Source organism: Dromaius novaehollandiae, chromosome 1 (assembly GCF_036370855.1).
Source record: "Dromaius novaehollandiae isolate bDroNov1 chromosome 1, bDroNov1.hap1, whole genome shotgun sequence".
Classification (NCBI taxonomy): Eukaryota; Metazoa; Chordata; class Aves; order Casuariiformes; family Dromaiidae; genus Dromaius; species Dromaius novaehollandiae.
The window spans coordinates 65,216,524-65,235,739 of NC_088098.1; the positions used below are offsets into that span (position 1 = coordinate 65,216,524).

A 19,216-nucleotide genomic window follows, 5' to 3' on the forward strand; every position below is an offset into this window, starting at 1 on the left:
TCTTTTGCTCACCTGTAAACTCCTCTTTGGCCTGCATGTGTAGTTATCTAACTCCATCTGAAGAAAGCAAAATGTGCTCCCCTTCAGAAAGCCTAGAGGCTTTTCAGACCAGCAGACAGTCATCGGTCATTCAAAAATAATAGCAAGTCCTCTAATTCCCACAGGCTTTACCTTTGGAGTCCTGGCCCAGAACTTACCTGATCAAACTGCTCAGAGGCCAAGGCCGTTCAGAGAAGAGCTCTCACCCTCTCCAAAGTCTCAAAGCTGCTGCTCTGGAATCCCTAACAAAATCTCTTCTTTACTACCTCTGGGAAAAATAGAAAGAAAGCGAATGTATTTTAGAGCAATTGAGTTTTCTCATTTTCTGAGAAGGGTAACACCTCAGGTCCTCTACTGAGACATCTATTATTAAATGTGAATTTAAGCACAGTATTAAGAAAAATCTTACAAGCACATTTATTTCAAATGCAACTTTTTAATGAAACCTGTTTTCATGAACTACATTTCCTTAGTGCACTTTGACAGTACAGATGTTTTAGGGGAAAGCATGATGTTCACTCTTATGTTACCTGGCTGTCCTTCATTACAGATGTCTCCATTTTAATGCTGCAGTTTCTTTTCACTTCTTTGTATAGAAAATTATTTGCATCAGAAATGCTGAATAAGGAAATCTCAAGTTATAGTAAAATTTTATTTATGCTAAAGAAATTAATGCCAATTAATACTCTTTTGTTTCTTGTTCTATTTTTCTTCTGTATTTGTTTTTTGGTAATTGGCCCAAATTGTGTCCCACAGGGGGAGCTTGGCAGAGAGAGAGGAATAAAGAATGAAGAAGATTTGTAGGTGGTAGGGACAGCTTGTGTATGTAGCTGCATATGTATGTGACCTGGCATAAAGCAAGGCTGTGTGGATGCTAACTATTTAACTAATACAGTATATAAATCCTTAGCTAGCTTAAGAATGTGACCTGGTAAGGGCAGAAGAAATGTTTGCAGGTGCCCCAGTGGTGTCTGATTTCTGTGCAAGAGTGATCAGCATGCACTTAATCACTTCCTAAGAGATTATGTCCATGCAAGGGTGAATCATACAACTCTTGGTTGACTCATGGCTTGAAAAAAAATGGAATTAGCACAATCCAAAATGGTAAGAATTTGTGTTAACGAGGAGAAAAATAAAATGCTTGTTTACATAACAAATTTAGGAAAGGGATACTTTACTGTTTAGTCCTTTTACAGTGATGAAGGGAAGAGCAGTTTGGTTTTTTTTGTTGTTTTTGTTTTTACAAGAGACTTATTTAGAATAGAATAGAATTTAAAATGAAAGGTAATGTATTGCTGTTCCACCTCTAGGTATGATCTTGCTTGATCTCATAAGTTAAACAGGGTAAGCGCATGTGACATTATTAGAGGAAAAACTAGGCAATAGAGGACAGAGTATTTTAATTGCTCAGAGGAACTCTTCCGCCGAAGTCAGAAATAAAGCTGCATCTCTACATGCTGTCAATGGCAATATGTTGTTGGTGAATTACCTTTTGGATAGCATCTAAAGCAGAAGTTGTGATCATCAGTGGTTATTAGAAACCAAAACGACCCTTCTTAGTGGTTTGGCTGCATCCAGATTTTGGTAAGTGCTTTTACATCTATTCCAGTTTCTCTTGTAGTTCCAAGTGGATGTTCTGTTTTCTTGCTTTTTTTGCCTAAATCTGTTAGATGTTGCTGTTTTGTATTATATTCTGAGCTTCACCTGAGAGACAGCTGTTTTAAAGTGGTGGGAAGAAAAGCTTCAAAAAGAGACATATTTGATAAACCCCACTGAAATCCATTTGTAGAGAAGGCACTAAGTTTATTGTAAAGTAATTGCTTCATAGATGGTGTTACCAACTTTAGAATATTTGAATAGAAATACTGTCTTTCTAGGTTACATGAAAAAACATTAGAAAAGGAAGAACCACTGTCCTTCAGTTTCCATAAATAGTATTGCATACACGTGATGTTAACTGGATACTCTGCTATCCTGAGAATTCACACCTACAGGCTTGCACAGAGGACACAATATTCTGTGCATTCACCCACATGTAATTCCAAGTGTTGTAGTTTCTCAGGTTGCTACAGTTTCTGCAGCGGTTCCGGAGGGGTATCTTTGAACTCTGCATCTCTTGTTTAACATGGCAGCTCTGAGAGTCCAGATACATTAGCATGTACTGCATTCAGTTCACATTTCGTTTTAAAGAAGTCATTTTTGCTCTCTGCGGAGGCTTCAATTACAGTGGGCCAAAAGACAGGGATAATTAAGGCAAGTGGTGGGATACCGGCAGAACACTTTGGTGTTTCCACCAAGGATTTTGAAAATCCTAGCTCGATTAATCTGTTTAAACATCTGTGCATCCTCTTGCCTGTGCAACTTATCCCTGGGCAGCTCTGTCCTCTCCGCTCTGCGTATGGTGATGCCTGTGTGCTGTGTGGGCTCCCGCTCGCCATGCATCGGGCGCGATCACGGCTCGCTCTGCCGTCTCGCTGGGCTCCCGCACATGATGCGGGCGGCAATATTTCCGCAAATTACACCGTCCTCCTTTAGATTCAGCTCACAACTGCCTTCCGTAGTGGAACCGCAGGGCAGAGCCCGCCGTGTCGAGAAATCACACCGAAGAGGGGCAGGAGGCTGGCGGCGCCCACTGCCGCTCCCCTTGCCGGTCCCCCCACTCGCCCAGGCAGCCGGCTCTGGCTTTGCCTCCTTGACGTCATGTCTGTAGCAAGGCTTCAGCAGGCGCAGTGAAGGCAGGCAGCGTGTTAAACTTTCAGATCAAGTCAGCCGGCTCCCAGCGCTGCGCGCGGGGGGCTGCGTGCTGCCGCCGCAGCTGGAACATCTGGAAGTGTTCAGGGTGTCTGTCTGTCTGCGAGAGGCAGAGAGAAGGGAGTGAGTGTGCTGAGGGAGGGGAGGGAGTAAGGGGCTGGGACTGTGCTCTCTCTTCCTCTGCAGAAACAGCTCCCTGCCAACACAACGCGCTCAGAATGGCTTTGAAGAGGAGGAGCAGCAGCGTTTGAACATCTCTCTCTCTCTTTTTTTTTTTCTCCTCCTTTTCTTACTCTTGTAGTTGGTGGATTTTAAAAAGACATTTAACCCTCAGAGGTTTGTCCTGGATGCTTTTTCTTTCTTTCTTCCCCCCCCCCCCCTTGTTTCCCCCCTTCCTGATCTTTTTTATGGTTTAACAGCCAGAGGTGCTGTGCTAAATTCTTGGAAGGGGCCCGGATGTACTGAGGATGCATTGCAATTTCACTAAAGGAGGCAGTAGTGGAAAGGATCAGTTTTTGGTGTTTGATGCAATAATGGGAATCAGGTAATAATAAAAGAGGAAATTCTGCAGCTCCATTCTTCCTTGAATTTTACCAAGCCGATTTGCAGAGGGATTAATCTGGACTCATTTTAAATGGTCAATGAAAACAAGAGGATGTACATTCCAGAAGAAAACCACCAAGGTAAGCTTGAGATTTACCTCAGAGGCTCTAGCAACCATTCTCTCTCGTCCCCATTGTCTGTAATCTCTCGGTGCAGTTCAGCTGCTCCCGCTGCTGCCACAGCCGGCGGCAGGCGCAGGGGCCGGGGGTGAGGACGGGCTTCGACACCAGTTTCCATCCGGAGCATACGGATACCAGCAGCCTGGTGTGCTGCAGGGAGAGACCCCCTCACCCCTCGGGAATGCGTGCTCCGCACGAAACCCTCGGCAGAGAAAAGTTGCTTAAGTCGCCGTCATCTTCTCCCGAAGCCGGCGGGCTCGGAGGGCGCCCAGGGCAGGAGCTGCGCGGCGCGGCGGGGCTAAGCGGAGCCGCGGGCAGCTCGCTCCTACGTCTCGGGGGCAGATTAACTCGCAGGACAACCGGGATTAGGGATCTTGACCAATTAATGTCGTGCCGGTCCTCCTGACGCCCATCTCGGCGCGGCTTCCTAAGGCGCCGGGAGAGGAGCCCTTCCCTTAGGCTATTTCTAATCTCGCACACGAGAGGGGAGGGGAAGGGAGAATTACCTATTTACACACGCAGACACACAGCACACACTGAGCCAGAGGATGACAGACACCGGTGAGTGCCTGTATTAAAATTAAAGATAAGCTTTACCCGGGGCAGCGGTTTCTCGACTAGCTGCTCTGGGGATCGCCCGCATCATGGACACCCAGCCGTGCCGCTGCTTCTCACCATTAGCAAACGTACCCGGCTATTCCCTGTAGTAAAACTTTGTTTGTCCAAACTCCAGAAGTCCTCCCTCCCCACCCCCCGCCCCACCTCCCTCCGCCGTCCCTGAAGTTATTTTTATCCTGCTACCTGCATGCTGTCACCCCCTCCCCTCCCGAGCAGCCCCAAGCGCCCACGGCGGGATTGCAGAGCAGGCAGAGCCATTTCCTTCCCTCGGCGGGAGAGCAGCAGTGCTCCGGCGGCACCGCTCTGCCGGGGGGGGGGTGCTTTCTCAGCAGAAACCCCCCGGTTGGGGCCAGCTTCCCGCCCCCCCCGTGCCCGCACCCCCGCCGCCCGCGCTGCCCTGCCGCCCGCAGCCCCGCCGGGCACCAGCGCCGCGGCGGCTCCTAATGGTGGAGGGGCTCCGGCGGCCGAGCGCCGGCTGCCAGCGAAATAGGGTTAAAAGGCGAAAAAGCAGCGCCCCGCCGCCGGCTGCGCGCTTATCGGCTGCAGTGATTATATAATTGGGGAACGGCTTCGCGCCGGCCTCTTGATGCGGGTTGTCAGTGCTGCCAGGTGAAAGAGCAACTCGTAAAGCAAACAGAAAATCAGCCAGATGGAAGAAAGTTGTGTTCCCTGGTAGTGCTGGGGCTGTCGTTTATTTACAATCTATTTTTATTCCGTGTAAACAGAGAGCGCTGGAAAGGTTAAATTGATCAGTAGCCAAGAAGACCTGGTGGCAAGGAGATGGGAGCAAACCAGTCACACCGGGGAGGGGAGTCATTAAAGCAAACGTAGGGTCTCAGCTGAAAGAGATTAAAAAGACAGAGGAAGGCAAGCCTCGGGTTATGCTGCTGGTCTCCTCTTCGCATGGTGGGAGGGAGGCTTGGGTTAGGATAATCGCTGTCTCACTTCTGCACCCTTCTCGGTTGCTGGCAGCAGGGTGGATGCTCCAGGTACTACTGAGGCGAGAAAAAAAATTGTATCTCTTTCTTGAAATGTGAGTGGTGTGACTAGGCCTCTGCCTGTAGTTGCTTTCTGCACATGTCAGCTCTCAGTTAACCGCTTATTAGACTACCTGCACAGTGTTACGCTGAGGAGTCTCTACAGCAAGTAAGCCAAAATAGTAATTGGCTATTAAAAAAAAATAAAAGTATACTACAGACCATTAGTTGAACAGGGAGGATGATGGGAAGGAAAATGAATTTTGTTTGAAAATGCCTTGTTGATTTCTTTGCTGCTAATTTAGCCAGGTTTGTAATATCCTTATTTTACACTCCTGAATGTGACTTAGCACACAAAAAATGTTTTGCCCTAAAATAAGAATTTCCTGACTCTTCAGAATGTTAGAAATATGAGTCTTCTACATTTTCATTGCAGTCTCATGTTACACAGGGAAAAGGAAACTAATAGTATTATTTCTTGATGCTGAGGTACTTTTCAGTGTTTATTTTTCCTACATAATGGAATATATTTTGACAACAATTAATTATTCATTGTTACCATAGAGCATGTGTTTATTTAGAAAATTTTAAAAAACCCAACAAGTGCAAGAAAAAGCTTTCAAAACTAACTACATCACATTTAATGCACGTATGGGACCTGGTGTAATCCTAGATGGGCATCTTTAATGCATTCCCTCATAATATTTTGAAAATTTCCCCTCGTAATATCAAATGGAAAATCAGATTGCAAAATTATGTTTTACAGCCCCCTCAAGGGAGGGAACAGAATGAGTCAACCCGGCCTTTGGTGCTGCAAGTTGGAATCTCAGATGTAGTTTAAACATCTAGTTAAATTTCACTGCTTGTGATTTTGGCGTTCGGAGGGATCTTTCCTGGTGAGGTTTGGTGATCAGCCAGGAAATGAAATAGAACTAGTATTTTCGCTCTGTTTTTTAGTTACAGGGCTTGGGTAGGAGGTGGACGTGGGAGGCTGTGGGGGTGTCCGAGTACTGCCTCTCCCAGAAGGTGGCACTACAGGGCCGCGGAGCCCGGGCGCCGTAGGGGCGCTCGGGAGGCGTTTGGCAGGAGGCAATTCTAGGTCTGCTTCATCCATCCCCTGCTTTTCAGGAGGAAAGGCCAGATATAGCACTGAGAGATACGTATCTACCCTGGAATAAAATTCATTAGTATTAAAGAGCCCCTGGTAGGTCATCTGTTCCATATAGTAATGATCCTCCGAGTGAAAAGCCATTTCTGATATCAGGTCTAAACTGCCCTTCGTTCAATTTCGGATAATGCCTTTGGGCTTTGTCCTTATTGCGTATTTTGAACAGATTTCTACCTGCTTCTTGTAGAAACCCCCTCAGGTATTTGACAACCGTAATTAGGTCTTCTTGCAACCTCCTTTTCTAACCTGCACATATATTGTTCTTGAAATCTTCCCCTGTAAGACGTTCTTTTCATAGTCCTTGTATCTTCTGTATCTGTTAAATTAAGCAACTAATTAGTATTCCCTTTATTGGTCAGAAGCCTGCCGATTGTGACAGTCAGATCACTAGTATATCCCTAATGCATTTTCTGACCTGAAGTGAGGGTCAAGATGAGAAATATTCCCTTTAACTTTTCAGGTATAAATACACAGATGATGGTGTACACTTCACAGCTGATTTCAATTTAAGGGTTGAAATCTATCTCGTGCTGTGCTATGAGACAAAACCATTGGTGATATGGGCTAAAATTAACTGGATGTTTGCTCTTATTTTCTGCTGTATTTTTAGAATTCCAATTCTATTTCCTGTATTTTTCTGGGACCATGTTTTTGCATGTAGCAGAAACTCCACTCTTTCCGTGGTGACAAAGTGATTAGATTAGCAGTCTGGTTCTTCATCTTTGTGTGCTATCATTTTGCTGTGAGGATTTGTCAGAATAGGCGTTAGTTGTGGGGCATAACAAATACTGCTAATAGGTTTAAAGCATTTCATATTTATCTTCAGGATTTTCAGGGCAAAAATCTGAATCACTCTTCTAAAATGCAGCACTACACTACAATAATTGCTTGTATTTATAAAGTACAATCTTTGATGTCAAAGTACTCAGGACGTGCTCTAAGCATTAAGTATTTTAATATAATATGAAATATACTTGACATAATGTTAAATAAGAATAGTTAAACAGCGTGCATAATACAGTGTTCTGCATTTGCTTGTAAAAGTTACCAGTAGAGCCTAGAGAAAAGCATTTAAGTGCTTTCAGCCATTTCCTGTCCTTAAAAGGAGTATTTAAGTATCTTGCAAAAGGCATGGAATTTAAAACATATACTTTTGAAAGATTTTCTTTGAAATGTACATCAGTCCTCTGACGGGCTCTTCCTAAAGTCTGCGAGTTTCTCCCATCGTGAATGCTCATTTGTGGAGATCTAGCTGGAGCTCTCTGTAACCAAGATGCTCCTTGTGAACCCCCTTTTGGCAGCATCTCTGCTGTGCCACCAAATATGTTTTGGGGGTTACATCTGTGTAATTCATTGCAGGAGATGTGACACACCCTTGCTGTGCAGAATTAATTTGTTCTACCAAGATATTTACTTTGAGCTATTTGTTCTCATTTTTGAAAAACATCCTGAGAACACTTTAGTTTAGAGAACATGAAGTATAACTACAATATTGCCATGAATGTTTTGATTGCTTTTATTTTCTTTCAATTTTGTGGAAAATCAGTCCACATCCTTACTTAAGATAGTATTCATCTGAATGGCAATCACTGTTAAACTTGCATTTTCTCCCCCCATCCCCCTATTTTTTTTTTCCTTAAAAGAACTTTCATTATTTATACAGGACAATTGAGAACATCAAGTTGTCTTTTTATTTGTTAGAAACTGTCTCGTTTAACCCTTTGGGGAATCAATTCAAGGAACTGACATTCAGGAATAGCAAACACAAGATCTCTTCTGAGCAAATTACTTCTGTAAATTTATTGACTATCAAACAACATAACAGATGTGACCATGTGCAGTAAAAGTCTCTTTTAAATTACTGAAAACAACAAATCAGATCAACACCAGAGAAAGCTTTTACTAATGGCAGATATATGCTTTACAAAACATAATGTTATTAAATCGTTCAATTGCTTATCTCGTTTTTAAGACTGTAGAGCAACCCAATATATTTTTGAGTCAATCATCTGTTGAAAACACTATTTTTTTATTTAGATTCCTAGTGGAGATGAGATGAATTTGAGAGAAAGTTTAGTAATTAAAATGTTTATTGCTGGATTTCAGTATCATTAATTTTAAGAACAGAAGACGACATTAAGCATTCAGTCTTACTGATTACTACTGAATGGTTTTCCTTTTGACATATGTTATCTCACATAAAATTGACATTTCTTTTTGTTCTTGTAACTTTTACAAATGCAAGTTGATAAAATGGAATACTTAGCATTTTTAGATTGCTTTGGATTTATTGGCATAAATGAGACATTGTGCACTCATGCTACTCGAGGATTTGTTCCTCTTCCTTCCCTTTTTTCCTAAGAGACGGGAAGTTGGAGTTGGTCCCCTGTGCACAGAAGAGAGGACATGGCAATGGGCATATAGTGCTTCCACCAGAAAGCAGGTGTATCAAAGTGTCAGCACTAGTTTTAGGTGGTAAAGCAGTACTTCTGGGAGCTCTGAAACAGTGATGAAAACTCCTGGTCACAAGAGCACGTATTGGTATTGCAGAACTGGCATGGAATAAATGAGGGGGAAGTCTGTACTATATATGAATCTGTGTCCTAAAGAATATTTGAAATGGCTTCTATCTGTTTGCATGGGCAGGGAGGTGTAATGATGGCGGCAGTATAAATTTTGTAATGAACTTGAAAGCGAGTCAGAGTAGCTTGCCTTGGACCAGAAGAGCTGTAGTTATCCCTGTGCGGTGTATATAGATATCCAGAACAGAAGGTCTTGCTGCATTTCTACCAGAAACATAAATGTAAAATTAGTAGTTTGTATAGTTTGGATTGTTGAAAAGAACAAAACAAAACAAAAAAACAAGGAGAAAGGATTAATGGGTATAAGATAGAAGATTGGATGGAATCCTATTTTGTCTTTATTTTGGCACGTTGGCATGTGTCCACATATAAAGACAAATTATTCTGATCTGCAATCGAGAGGTTATTAGTATGGTTCGTCCCTAGAAGAAGTTTAGATTGAGGGAAAACCACTCGTAACGGCTTTGATACTGGTCTGCCCCATGTATCATCTTCACAGTCATCCTTCCTAGGAGGGATGATTTTGAGATGCTGCCCTTACTGGTACACATTTCACTGTGAAAAATTGCATGCCTAAGGAGTGGAGATTAAATAGAATCACAGAATCATAATTTAGGGTGGAAGGGCCTCCAGAGATGGTTTCGTTCAGTCCCCTGCTCAAAACGGGTCTAATTAGATGAGGTTGCTGGAGGCCAAATGCAGTCAAGTCTTTCACACCTCAAAGGACAGAGATTTCACAGCCTCTTCTGGCAACTTGTTCCAGTATTTAACCACCCTCATGGTTTTAAGGAGAGGGGGAAAAAAAAAAGTTTTTCTTACTATCTAATCTGTATGTTTAAATCTGTATATTTAAAGGTTGAGGGCTATTTTACATATGCCAGCCAATAGCTGAACTGCAACCATGTTTTTGTACTTAATTTTCTTTTTTTTTTTTCTTTCTTTTTTTTTAAGCCTCTGGATGGAGGGCCTGAGGGACTTTGGCCTCAATGCCTCACACCACTTTCAGAGTAGATTATTTTTGAAGGTTTTATATTAGCATAATTCAAAGGTGAGAAGAGACAAGCCTGGAGCCTCAATTATTCCAATAGACAGCCTGAGTTTGTAAGTGGATTGTGTCCCTGCGCTGTGCTACAACAGTTCTCCTGAAGAATTGTGGATGGAGGCAGTGACCAGCACTGACAGTGATGAGGCAGCAGAAATCTCTAGGCAATTCACTGTAATGTTTCAATACCTGTGAATGCATCAGGCCAATAGATGAATCCTGCTATAATTTACAAATATCCCATTGAATCTAACTACTGTGGGGCTATATATACCCACACATAAAACTGGGGGGTCCTGGCTTCTGTTTAGACCCTGCTCCCCACTGACTTAAGACAATTGAGATAAGTGCTAATGGATGTTCTGTGGAATGGTAGGAGCTTATATAGGTATTCAAAGAATGATTTTATGTTGGATTTGAGTAAATAACTTGTTTTAATCTCTGATATGATACTCTAAATCTCAGTGGCTCTCTGGGCACGTAAAACAATCAGAATCTGTTAAAACAGGTGGGGAAGTTTAATCTTTTTTAACAGTTGGGAGGAGTTATCAGAGTACCAGTTAAAGCCTTAGCTGGAAGGAGTTATTTATCCTGGCACCCATAAGGAAATGAAAGAAATCCATAGAATTAATCAATGCCATGAGCTGGGCAGCAACAGATTAAGCCAGCACAGGTATGTCGAAGGAAAATTTTGCTCCTTTGGTAAGAGATACAAAATGAAAATTAAGTCATTCTGAAGGGTGACTGGAGATTTAACGATTTTTCAGAACAGACCCAGAAATGAGACCAAAACTCTGGCTGATCCCATGGGAACTCTCTCTGCATCTTGTACATAAATCTTAGAGTTAATTGTTTCAATGAAAATATTATCTAAGATCTGTCCAATCTTAAAAGATGCTGTATCATACTTTTAAAATATGCTTCTCTAAATGGTATTGTTATTTATCTTAAATTTTTCAGGTTTTCAGACCATGATGTGGATAGTTGCCTTTGGGTATTTTGGAAAAAACAATTTAAAATGACTGAACATGACATTATAATTACAAAGTAAATATGCTCTAATTGAGTAATTAACTCAACATTTCTTCCTACAGGCATTGTAGGAACAAATTCATGTTACTGATCAGATTTCAGATTCTTTATTCTAAAGGAGAAAAAAAGACTTCCACTCTTCAATATGGCCAGATAGAAGTAAAAATTTTTAAAATTTCTCCATTTTTTATTTTAGTATTTTTTTGTGCATGTGATATTCAGCTTGCACTTTGTCAGTCAAAATATGCTTTTAAATATACGAAAAGGCTACCTATACCTCTTTTCTTGCAAGTCAGTCCAACTCTCTTAGGTACCTGTTATATTCTTTCTGCTTCATGCATTATTGACAACAATAACAATTTGGAATTGAAACTTGTCTTATATGTGGCTGTGAGCAGTAGAGTTCATGAATTTTAGATATGGAACTACTACAGTGGCCCATGTGAGAGGCAATGGAATTCAAGTGAATTGAAGAGTTAATTTTGGTGTTTGTTGAAGATAGTGGAAAAATGTTACCCTTAAATATGCTGCGTAATATATTGAATTTTATGTTTAAGTCTGATACTGATTGGCAATGTGAGGAAGTTGAAAATTGAAACTGATGCACAGCCTCAAACTTTGCTGTTATTTCTATATTATAGCTTTCATATAGTTCACAAGAGGCTGTATTTTCCACTCAGACTCATAGGTGTAAATATTAAAAGCTTAGATTTAGCTAAGTGTCAAGGGGTCTGATATTGTTTGGATGCATCTGACATAATTTGCTAACTTTGCTGTCAATAAGTCAAATAAGCCCAAGTATCATTATGAAAACAGAGGAAATCCATAGCGTTCATTACTTTCCTGACTTGTATACAAATAGACTTGTGTAGAGAGGAAAATTTCAGCACCTGTGTGCTGAAATTCCCTAAGTGATAGTTAAACCACCTATTATTGCTGATTCATAGATTGTATATGTGCACAGAGTATTTTCAGGTGTAATTTAAGTTCAAACTGGTGCCTTTAGTGAGAAGTAAAATGTATTTATTCAGTGAAAATTGAAATTGATCAGGTTTAATTTTGATTTGAATGGAGCTTCTGTATGACTTGTATTCGTAAGCCACTGGGAAGAGTGCATTATGTGCAATTTTTACATCACTTTCAGCTAAATTAAATTTTTAAGTGCAAAACCTGAGATGCACAGACATCAGTTAGTGTTGGCACAGTGAGTGCCAAAATTGAATTCTTAAATCAATGAATAGTTTAAATGATATGAATCTAATACTTTTTGTCTGTCACATTGAATCTCACTGGCTTTGGCTCATTTGCCCGAGTCCTGTGAATGTGAAATACTTGTTACTGCTGATAGGTGTTTAGGATGTAGTAGTCCTGTGCAGAGCTTTCAAACACATTTCTCTACAGTTTTCTTTGAAGAAAGTTGTTGACTGTTATCAGTTAAATATGATAAAGTTATTGCTTAAATCAGAAATGGAGAAATCCTGAATTCCTGGGAAGTTTAGGAGGGACTATGTTGAAGTTAGTTCCTTAATTTGTTTTTTGGATTTACATTGTGACCAAAAGAGAAATAGAGAAATTCTGTATTTGAAAGCAAATGGAGTGGCATACTAGTGACTGGGATAAAGGCAGTATCTCTTGTAAATTTGGCCATTATAGCAAAAGTCAAAAATAAGTGAGGGAAAGATTAAGATGAACATGACTTGAAGGCTGTTATCCGCTTGAAAGCGGAGGGTGTAGAGGAAGGACATAAGAGAGGAAAACTTGTGTGCTAATTCATATGCAGTGATAAAAGCTGCCATGCACGCATACATGCATGCATAACAGAAGCCAGCAGAAAATAATGAGGTACTTGCTACCAGCATTTTCTAAAAACAACTTCCTGTTTTAAAAAACAAAACAAAAGAAGCTGGATATCAGTCTTCAGAAGCCATGAGCATAGAGCTCTACAGGCAATTTGTAGAATCTCTAGGAAAGTGTCTTAGCACACGGTCAAACTTGAAGCTCTTTGAAAAGGATCAGATTTTAAAGCATGAAAAGTTCCAACAAAACATTTCAAAACCTTTTGAACTGTGGGAGGGCAACTTTCACTGTTTCATAAGAAACACTGTGCTTGGACATCTTCTGAATCATCTGCTTGTAATTTGCAATGTACATTACACAACTTACAGTATTTCTGTTAATCGAATTTATTTGACTAGAACATACAGCCTGCTGACTTAATGCAAAACATACTGAAATAAATATAAAGTTCTTCAAATTTGATGGTACATATTTGTCAGGAGTTTTCTATTGGTTTTGTGTAGCATTCTTGTTGAGAACTTTGCTGTTGTTTTGCTTTGCCTTGATTTTGGTAATATTTCCCCAGAATACATTCTTATTTTTATTTTGAGGTATGCATTTTTTTAAGGTTTTGCATTTTAAGTGCCCCCCCCTCCCCGAACACTTGTGCTTTAAGGTGGTTTATCGTGGAGCACATTAGTGTGCAGAATACGGAGATGGGTTTGATTGAAAGTTGTTAAGGTTTTAGGCATGCATTCAGTAAGACTATATGGTGCATTATTTACCAGAAATATGAATGGGGAAATTGTATTTGAAGCTAGTTCTACAAATATCAGAGAGCAGGAAACATATTCTTATAGTGCCTATCAGTGGTGTTTTGATATTTCAAAAGGAATGATTAAGCCATCTGGATGAGCTTACATACATTGGTGAATTTTAGTACTTGTCTCCCAACGTTGGTGTTGAAATACTACTTAAAAGTACTATTTAAAGATAGAATTACTGTGGAAGATGGAAAGCTCAACTTGTCATCTTGGGATTTAAACCTGTAGTTCATGTAGCTAGTTTTTTTTTAATAACAGTCATAGAAAGGATCTAAACCTGCTTCCGCAGCTACAAAGCCTGGAACAGAGAGATCTGACAAGTCATCAAGTGCTAGCTGGAAGATTAATGTAGAGGCTAGAGTACGAACATTTGGAGGATCAGACAGTATTTTAATTTATTTGTATGTTAGGATATGGGCTTCCAGAAAGCCTATCGTATCTCAGCAAAGGCTCTACTTTTCTTTCGGAAGGCTGGCAAAGAAATGTTTTCTAGGAGGTTGTCTACTTATGTTGTTATATATTTACATGGTCATCATCGCTGTAGTAATGATGTCTCCCAAATGTTAAACGTTTTATTACTCTTCCTAACCTGCCAGCTGGGTAGGCTTTCAAAATTGATATTTTTTTAAAATAAGATGTTGTGCTTATGTGAAGATATTACTTTGGGAAATGCAGTTGAAGAAATTAATTTAGCATATAATTTTAATGAGATGAGTGTTATGAAGCATTGGGTAGTTGCTGATGTCAGTGCCTGTTCCAGGCTTGATGACATGGTGATACCAGGATGCTCAATCCATCTGTTTAGGTGCTCCCTGGCAAGCCAGAGAAAGCACCCTGAGCCCCAGTCCTCCTGACTGCAGAAGCAGGTTTGACTCTTGTGGTATGGTCAAAAAAAGGGGTTAGCTTGCTGTCCTACTCCAGCGTTGTGATGAAGTGTAGGGCTCCTGAGAGGTGTCCTCAGACAGCTGTGGTCCCATACATGCATAGCTTATGCTTTTTCCTGCTTTTGACCCTCCTTTTTTACTGCCTTTGTACCTCCCTTCTCTGCCCCAGTCCTCTCCAAAATAAACAAAAAACACCCCTACTTACTGTTTCCCTAATGGTCCCAGTTTTGCTACATCTATAGCCAAGTTTGGTGTTTCTGACATTGATACCTGGGCAATTTTGGCCTTATGTGGCATTACTGATGCAGTTACCTAGGCACTGTTGACCTTACAGTACTCCCCAAAATGTCCCTAGTACTTCACTTCAATTAACGGTAAAGTCTGGTCATCTCTCATGGTATCTGTAAACTTTGTCATCTTCTCACCTTGTTATTTGTCATGTTCAGCAATTTGAAGATCAGTACTTGATCTTCAGGATGTGTATGGTTTCGCTCTTGCAGGTCAGTTGTAGTGATTAAGTGTGCTTCTCTTGTATGTTTATGTAGATATCACCATGGGCAAATGTGAGTCTGATAGGAAAGGAGACTGTTCTCTCACCTTCTGCACATAGAGGTAGACATCTTTTACTTCATGACCAGGTGGGCCTCTGGTAGGATAGATAAACTAAGGGACCAGTTCGCTGGCCTGTGGACAGTGTCTTTAGTTGAAAGCTAGGGAGATGGTAACTTCTGTCTTTCTGCTAGAATGAGGATTTCATCCTTGGTCACCAAGTTTTGAAGTCTCTCAAGGATCTGACAAGTGGTAGGTGAGGCAAAGAATGGACAGAGACGAACAAGTGCAGGAGGGTCTGTGTTACCTAATGGGGGACTGCACACAGTAGCCCATAGTGTGCATGCAGCGTGCTTGGTGCTAATGGGTAAGAGGGAGTTATGCCCCTGTCTTCTTTCCATCTCCATCTAGACACACTTATCAGTAGACTGCACTGGGGCTTGAATAGAAACCTAGCTATATAGGGACTTCTGGTTTTATCTGCTGTCTTTGCAGTGAGTATGTTACAGGGCATTGGTAGTTTTGGTTTTGTGTCCACATAGTTGGAAAAAGACATTTTTTACCTTCTGGAGTCATTAGAATGTCTCGGAGATGTATGCAATTGCCCTGGGTGTTTATATGTGTAAATATAGGCAGAGGTGTAATTTGCTTAAAGGACAAACAGAACAAATAAGTGACAGTCATTGGAAGGGATCTAGCTGTATTATAAAAAATTTGGAAAGAAATAGAATAATATGAATTGAGAGAGAGATGGGCTATAGGATTTTATGATCCAGGTCACCTGCTTACAATGGGAAGAGCTTAGCTCTGGACATTCTTAAGGTATCCAATAAAGGCTTTTAGAGACATGTTTTCAAGTTGTCATTCTCTCATATAGTAAAATGAATCAGTTGGCATAGGTTTTGTCTTGCCTCACTGTAGGTGTCTAGAAGTGTCTAGTCTCAGCTAATCATCTATATTCCATCTGTAGTCAGTGGAGAGGAAGGCAGGCATGGCCGCTGAACATGATAGGTATCTAAGATAAGTGGGATGAAGTGCTTTCCTGGAGGTACTTAACTGCCTTGACTGCACAGAGAGAACTTTGATGACTAAGTTAGACTAAATGCCAGCTTTTCGATTGCTAGAACTAGTGAAATGAATTCCACCTTCTGCATGTATGCATTGCTAATTTTGGTTGTTGACAATGCAAGTATATGGTGAAGAAAGGAGTTATGTGCCTATGCTATTTTTTAAGTATGTTGTCCTTCAGATGACCTGTGTGAATGCGTATGTTAAATGTATACTTCTGCCTGAATGCATACCATTAAATGAAAGGATTTGTTAAAGCAAACAAGTATGACAGGAGAAACAGTAACTCAGGGGAGAGACGTTTAGGAAGTCTGGGGAAGCTGTTTCTTGAGGAATATCCCTATCTGTCTCCATCTGGGGTGAAAATGTTCCCCCCCCCCCCCCCCCCCCCCCGGCTATGTTTACAATTGGAGAGTATTGGGAACACAAAGTAGGTAGCCTCAGGAAGGAGCCGGGGCTTTTCAGGCAGTGTCAGCAAGAGATGATGAGCATGCTGGAAGACGCACAGCATCAGAGAAGTCATGCTGTAATTGGTTCAATATGCTTCCCCTAGCTAGAGAGGGTAGTTAGCAGGGCCAACTGGAATGTATACAATTCACACGGAAAGATTAACAATTAGGTAATAACGATGTAGAGAGAGTTTTTGCATCAACTCTTTGGTTTGTGTGCTTTGTGCTTTTGGGTTGAAAAAAATACAGCATGCCTGTTTTTTGACAGTGCTGCTTTTGAATCATTGCAAACGTATACTGTAACAGGGTCCCAAAGGGAAGATATATCAAGGTGCAAAATTCATTTGGTCTCATTGACTTAACATTGGAAAACTGGCTTCTGCCTACCACAGCTTGGAGTATCAGGCAAAGTGCTGGTGGTGAGAGTCCAGCCCGAAGGAGAGCCGTCTAGCCAAGGGTGCGCCCTGAAAAGGAACGGGAAGGGATTTCATTCTGGTGACATAAGGAGAAAAGGTTAAACCATCTCGGCAGGGCAAGTTTTTGTTGCCCTAAACAAAGGGTGATACTTGGGTGATACTTGTGTTTACTTCAACATAATGTATTTTGCAAAGACATCAAGAATCACGTATCTTTTTGAAACTTAATGTATTTTGCAAAGACATCAAGAATCACGTATCTTTTTGAAACTTCTTCCTCCCTCACTGCCCCAAGCAGGAACATGAATTCCTTATGTATCAGCTTATTATCTCTTCAGAGCCTCTTTTCACAGAATTTATAGCCTTGACTTTATTGCCTTACCCTCCACATAAGTAATATAGTGACAGAACACCTGCCTTGGCCTGGGAGAAGGGGTGTGCTGTGGCAGCTATGATATGTGAAACAACCATTATAACTTCCTGAAAAGCATCAGCAGGAAATTCTGCTCACAGAAATTGTCATCTGCAGATGACACTTGTCTTTCCTGGAGTAAGCTCTTTATTGTGAGATGCCTCTGTAATGATTCAATTTTTTTGGTTTCAGATTCAAAATTTGAATTTTGAAAATGGAAAGTGAAGGGAGTTTTCCACTAATAATACAATCGCAGTGTTTCCCATCAGTGGCTTCCGGTTTAAACTTTCTGTAGAAATCACAAGCATATGCAATGCTTCTATGGAAAGCTATTCTGTAATTTTGCATAGGATTGTCTATGATGCTTTCTGTCATTTCACCATTTGCTTTTGAATGCTCTTTTACTGCCAGTGCCTGGTGATGATACAATGACTCAAAAGCTGAGACAAGAGAATGTTTCAGGAAATGTATAGGTTTAAGTGGGAGTAATTTACTTAAAATATCGTAACTGTTTCTGTAACACTAGTTTTCTGATTAAACCATTGTGCTGCAAATAACTTGCAATAAGGACAACAACGGGGATCCCCAGTCTATGTGTGCAGATGTTGGATTTGTCTTGCTACAGGCCTAGATATGTTGCAAAAGATACTATTTTAGAGGTAGATTTCCAAGTGATGTATTTTAAATATTATTGTAATTGTGTTGTTTCCTGCTGTCTGTGGATAATGGATTTTAAGGGCAGGAGGGACATCTAGCAGGCCAAAGAATCTCCCCCAGCAGTTTCTGAATCTTTCTGCCTGAGCACCAAAACACCATGGACGTTAGAAAAATGTTCAGGCCCCTGATTTGGAGACCCAAAGTTAAAGTGACCCCTGACATTGCACAGTTAAGTTTTCTAGTGGTTAGGCACCCTTGTCAGTAGTGTATACCTTATGAGATATCTGAGCTTGCTTAGTTTCAGCTACCAAGTATTTCATCTCATAAAGGTTTTTTTCAGTTAGATTAAAGGGTCACCTGGTATCAAACTTTTTTATGCTCATGCTGGTAAATTGTAGTTACTTTTTTTTTTTTTAAAAAACCATCTCTTATGTAAGACTAAATAACTGATGTGTCTTTACTTCCTCATTATAAAATATTTTTTCCACTCTATATTTTGTTGTACCTCTTTCTCTGAGTACTTTACTCTGTTACTCTTTTTGAAGTGTAGATCCCAAAACTGGAAACTGTAATTCTGTCTTCTGTAACAGTGCTGTGACTTTGTCTATACAACATGTTACCTGGACTTTTAGACTTGCAGATAGTCCATATCAAAGTCCATGTCATCTGTGTGGTGGCTTACTCTGTGACTGTTCCTTAGATCCAGCCAACTGGGTGTCAAGACAAACAATCTCAGTCTTGCAAGAGAAACTCGCTCGCATTTGAGCTCTGCCTACAAGCAGAGAGGCCACGACACTGGTGCAGAAATTCCAGAGGTGATTAGAGGTGCCCAGTCCTCCCTGGTAAACGGGCCGGACGACTCCTTCCTGATGAGCAGTAGAAATGTAGAATCTCTCAATTGGTGTTCAAATATTATCCAAGTGAACGGTTTGTGGAAAATTGCTTGCCCTCTTTGTGAAGCTGATCCTAGAAAGTGCAGAGCACCCCAAGAAAGGTACAGAGAAGCCTCAGCTTCCACCGCCTTCGGTGCGATCTGAGAACTGTAGAAAAGATGGAGGTGGGACCAGCGGCTGGAGTACTACCTCTGTGGTATCATAAATAAGCATAAATATTGGCCACCAGCTTCTAAGCAAGTGTTCTACAAACCTGTTCTGCGTCTGCTGTTGCCACCTTTTTTCTGGTATGTGTAAATTCAGTAATGATCAATGAATCTGCTTTTATATAAACAGGATTTTATATTTTTAGAAAGA

At 41.0% G+C, this 19,216-nt stretch overlaps 1 protein-coding gene across 3 annotated transcripts in view; it reads left to right on the plus strand.

Moving 5' to 3' along the window:
* LOC135328880 (voltage-dependent L-type calcium channel subunit alpha-1C-like) overlaps window positions 1-19,216 on the plus strand; it is a 76,754-nt gene that overhangs the window by 42,160 nt on the left and 15,378 nt on the right. Inside the window, exon 1 of one of the 3 annotated variants that reach the window (XM_064515194.1) lies at window positions 2,456-3,473. The exons of 1 other annotated variant lie outside the window; for it this stretch is intronic. In XM_064515194.1, coding sequence (XP_064371264.1) covers window positions 3,425-3,473 — 49 coding nt within the window. In that variant the 5' untranslated portion in view covers window positions 2,456-3,424. One more of the 3 variants, XM_064515196.1, reaches the window with a different exon arrangement.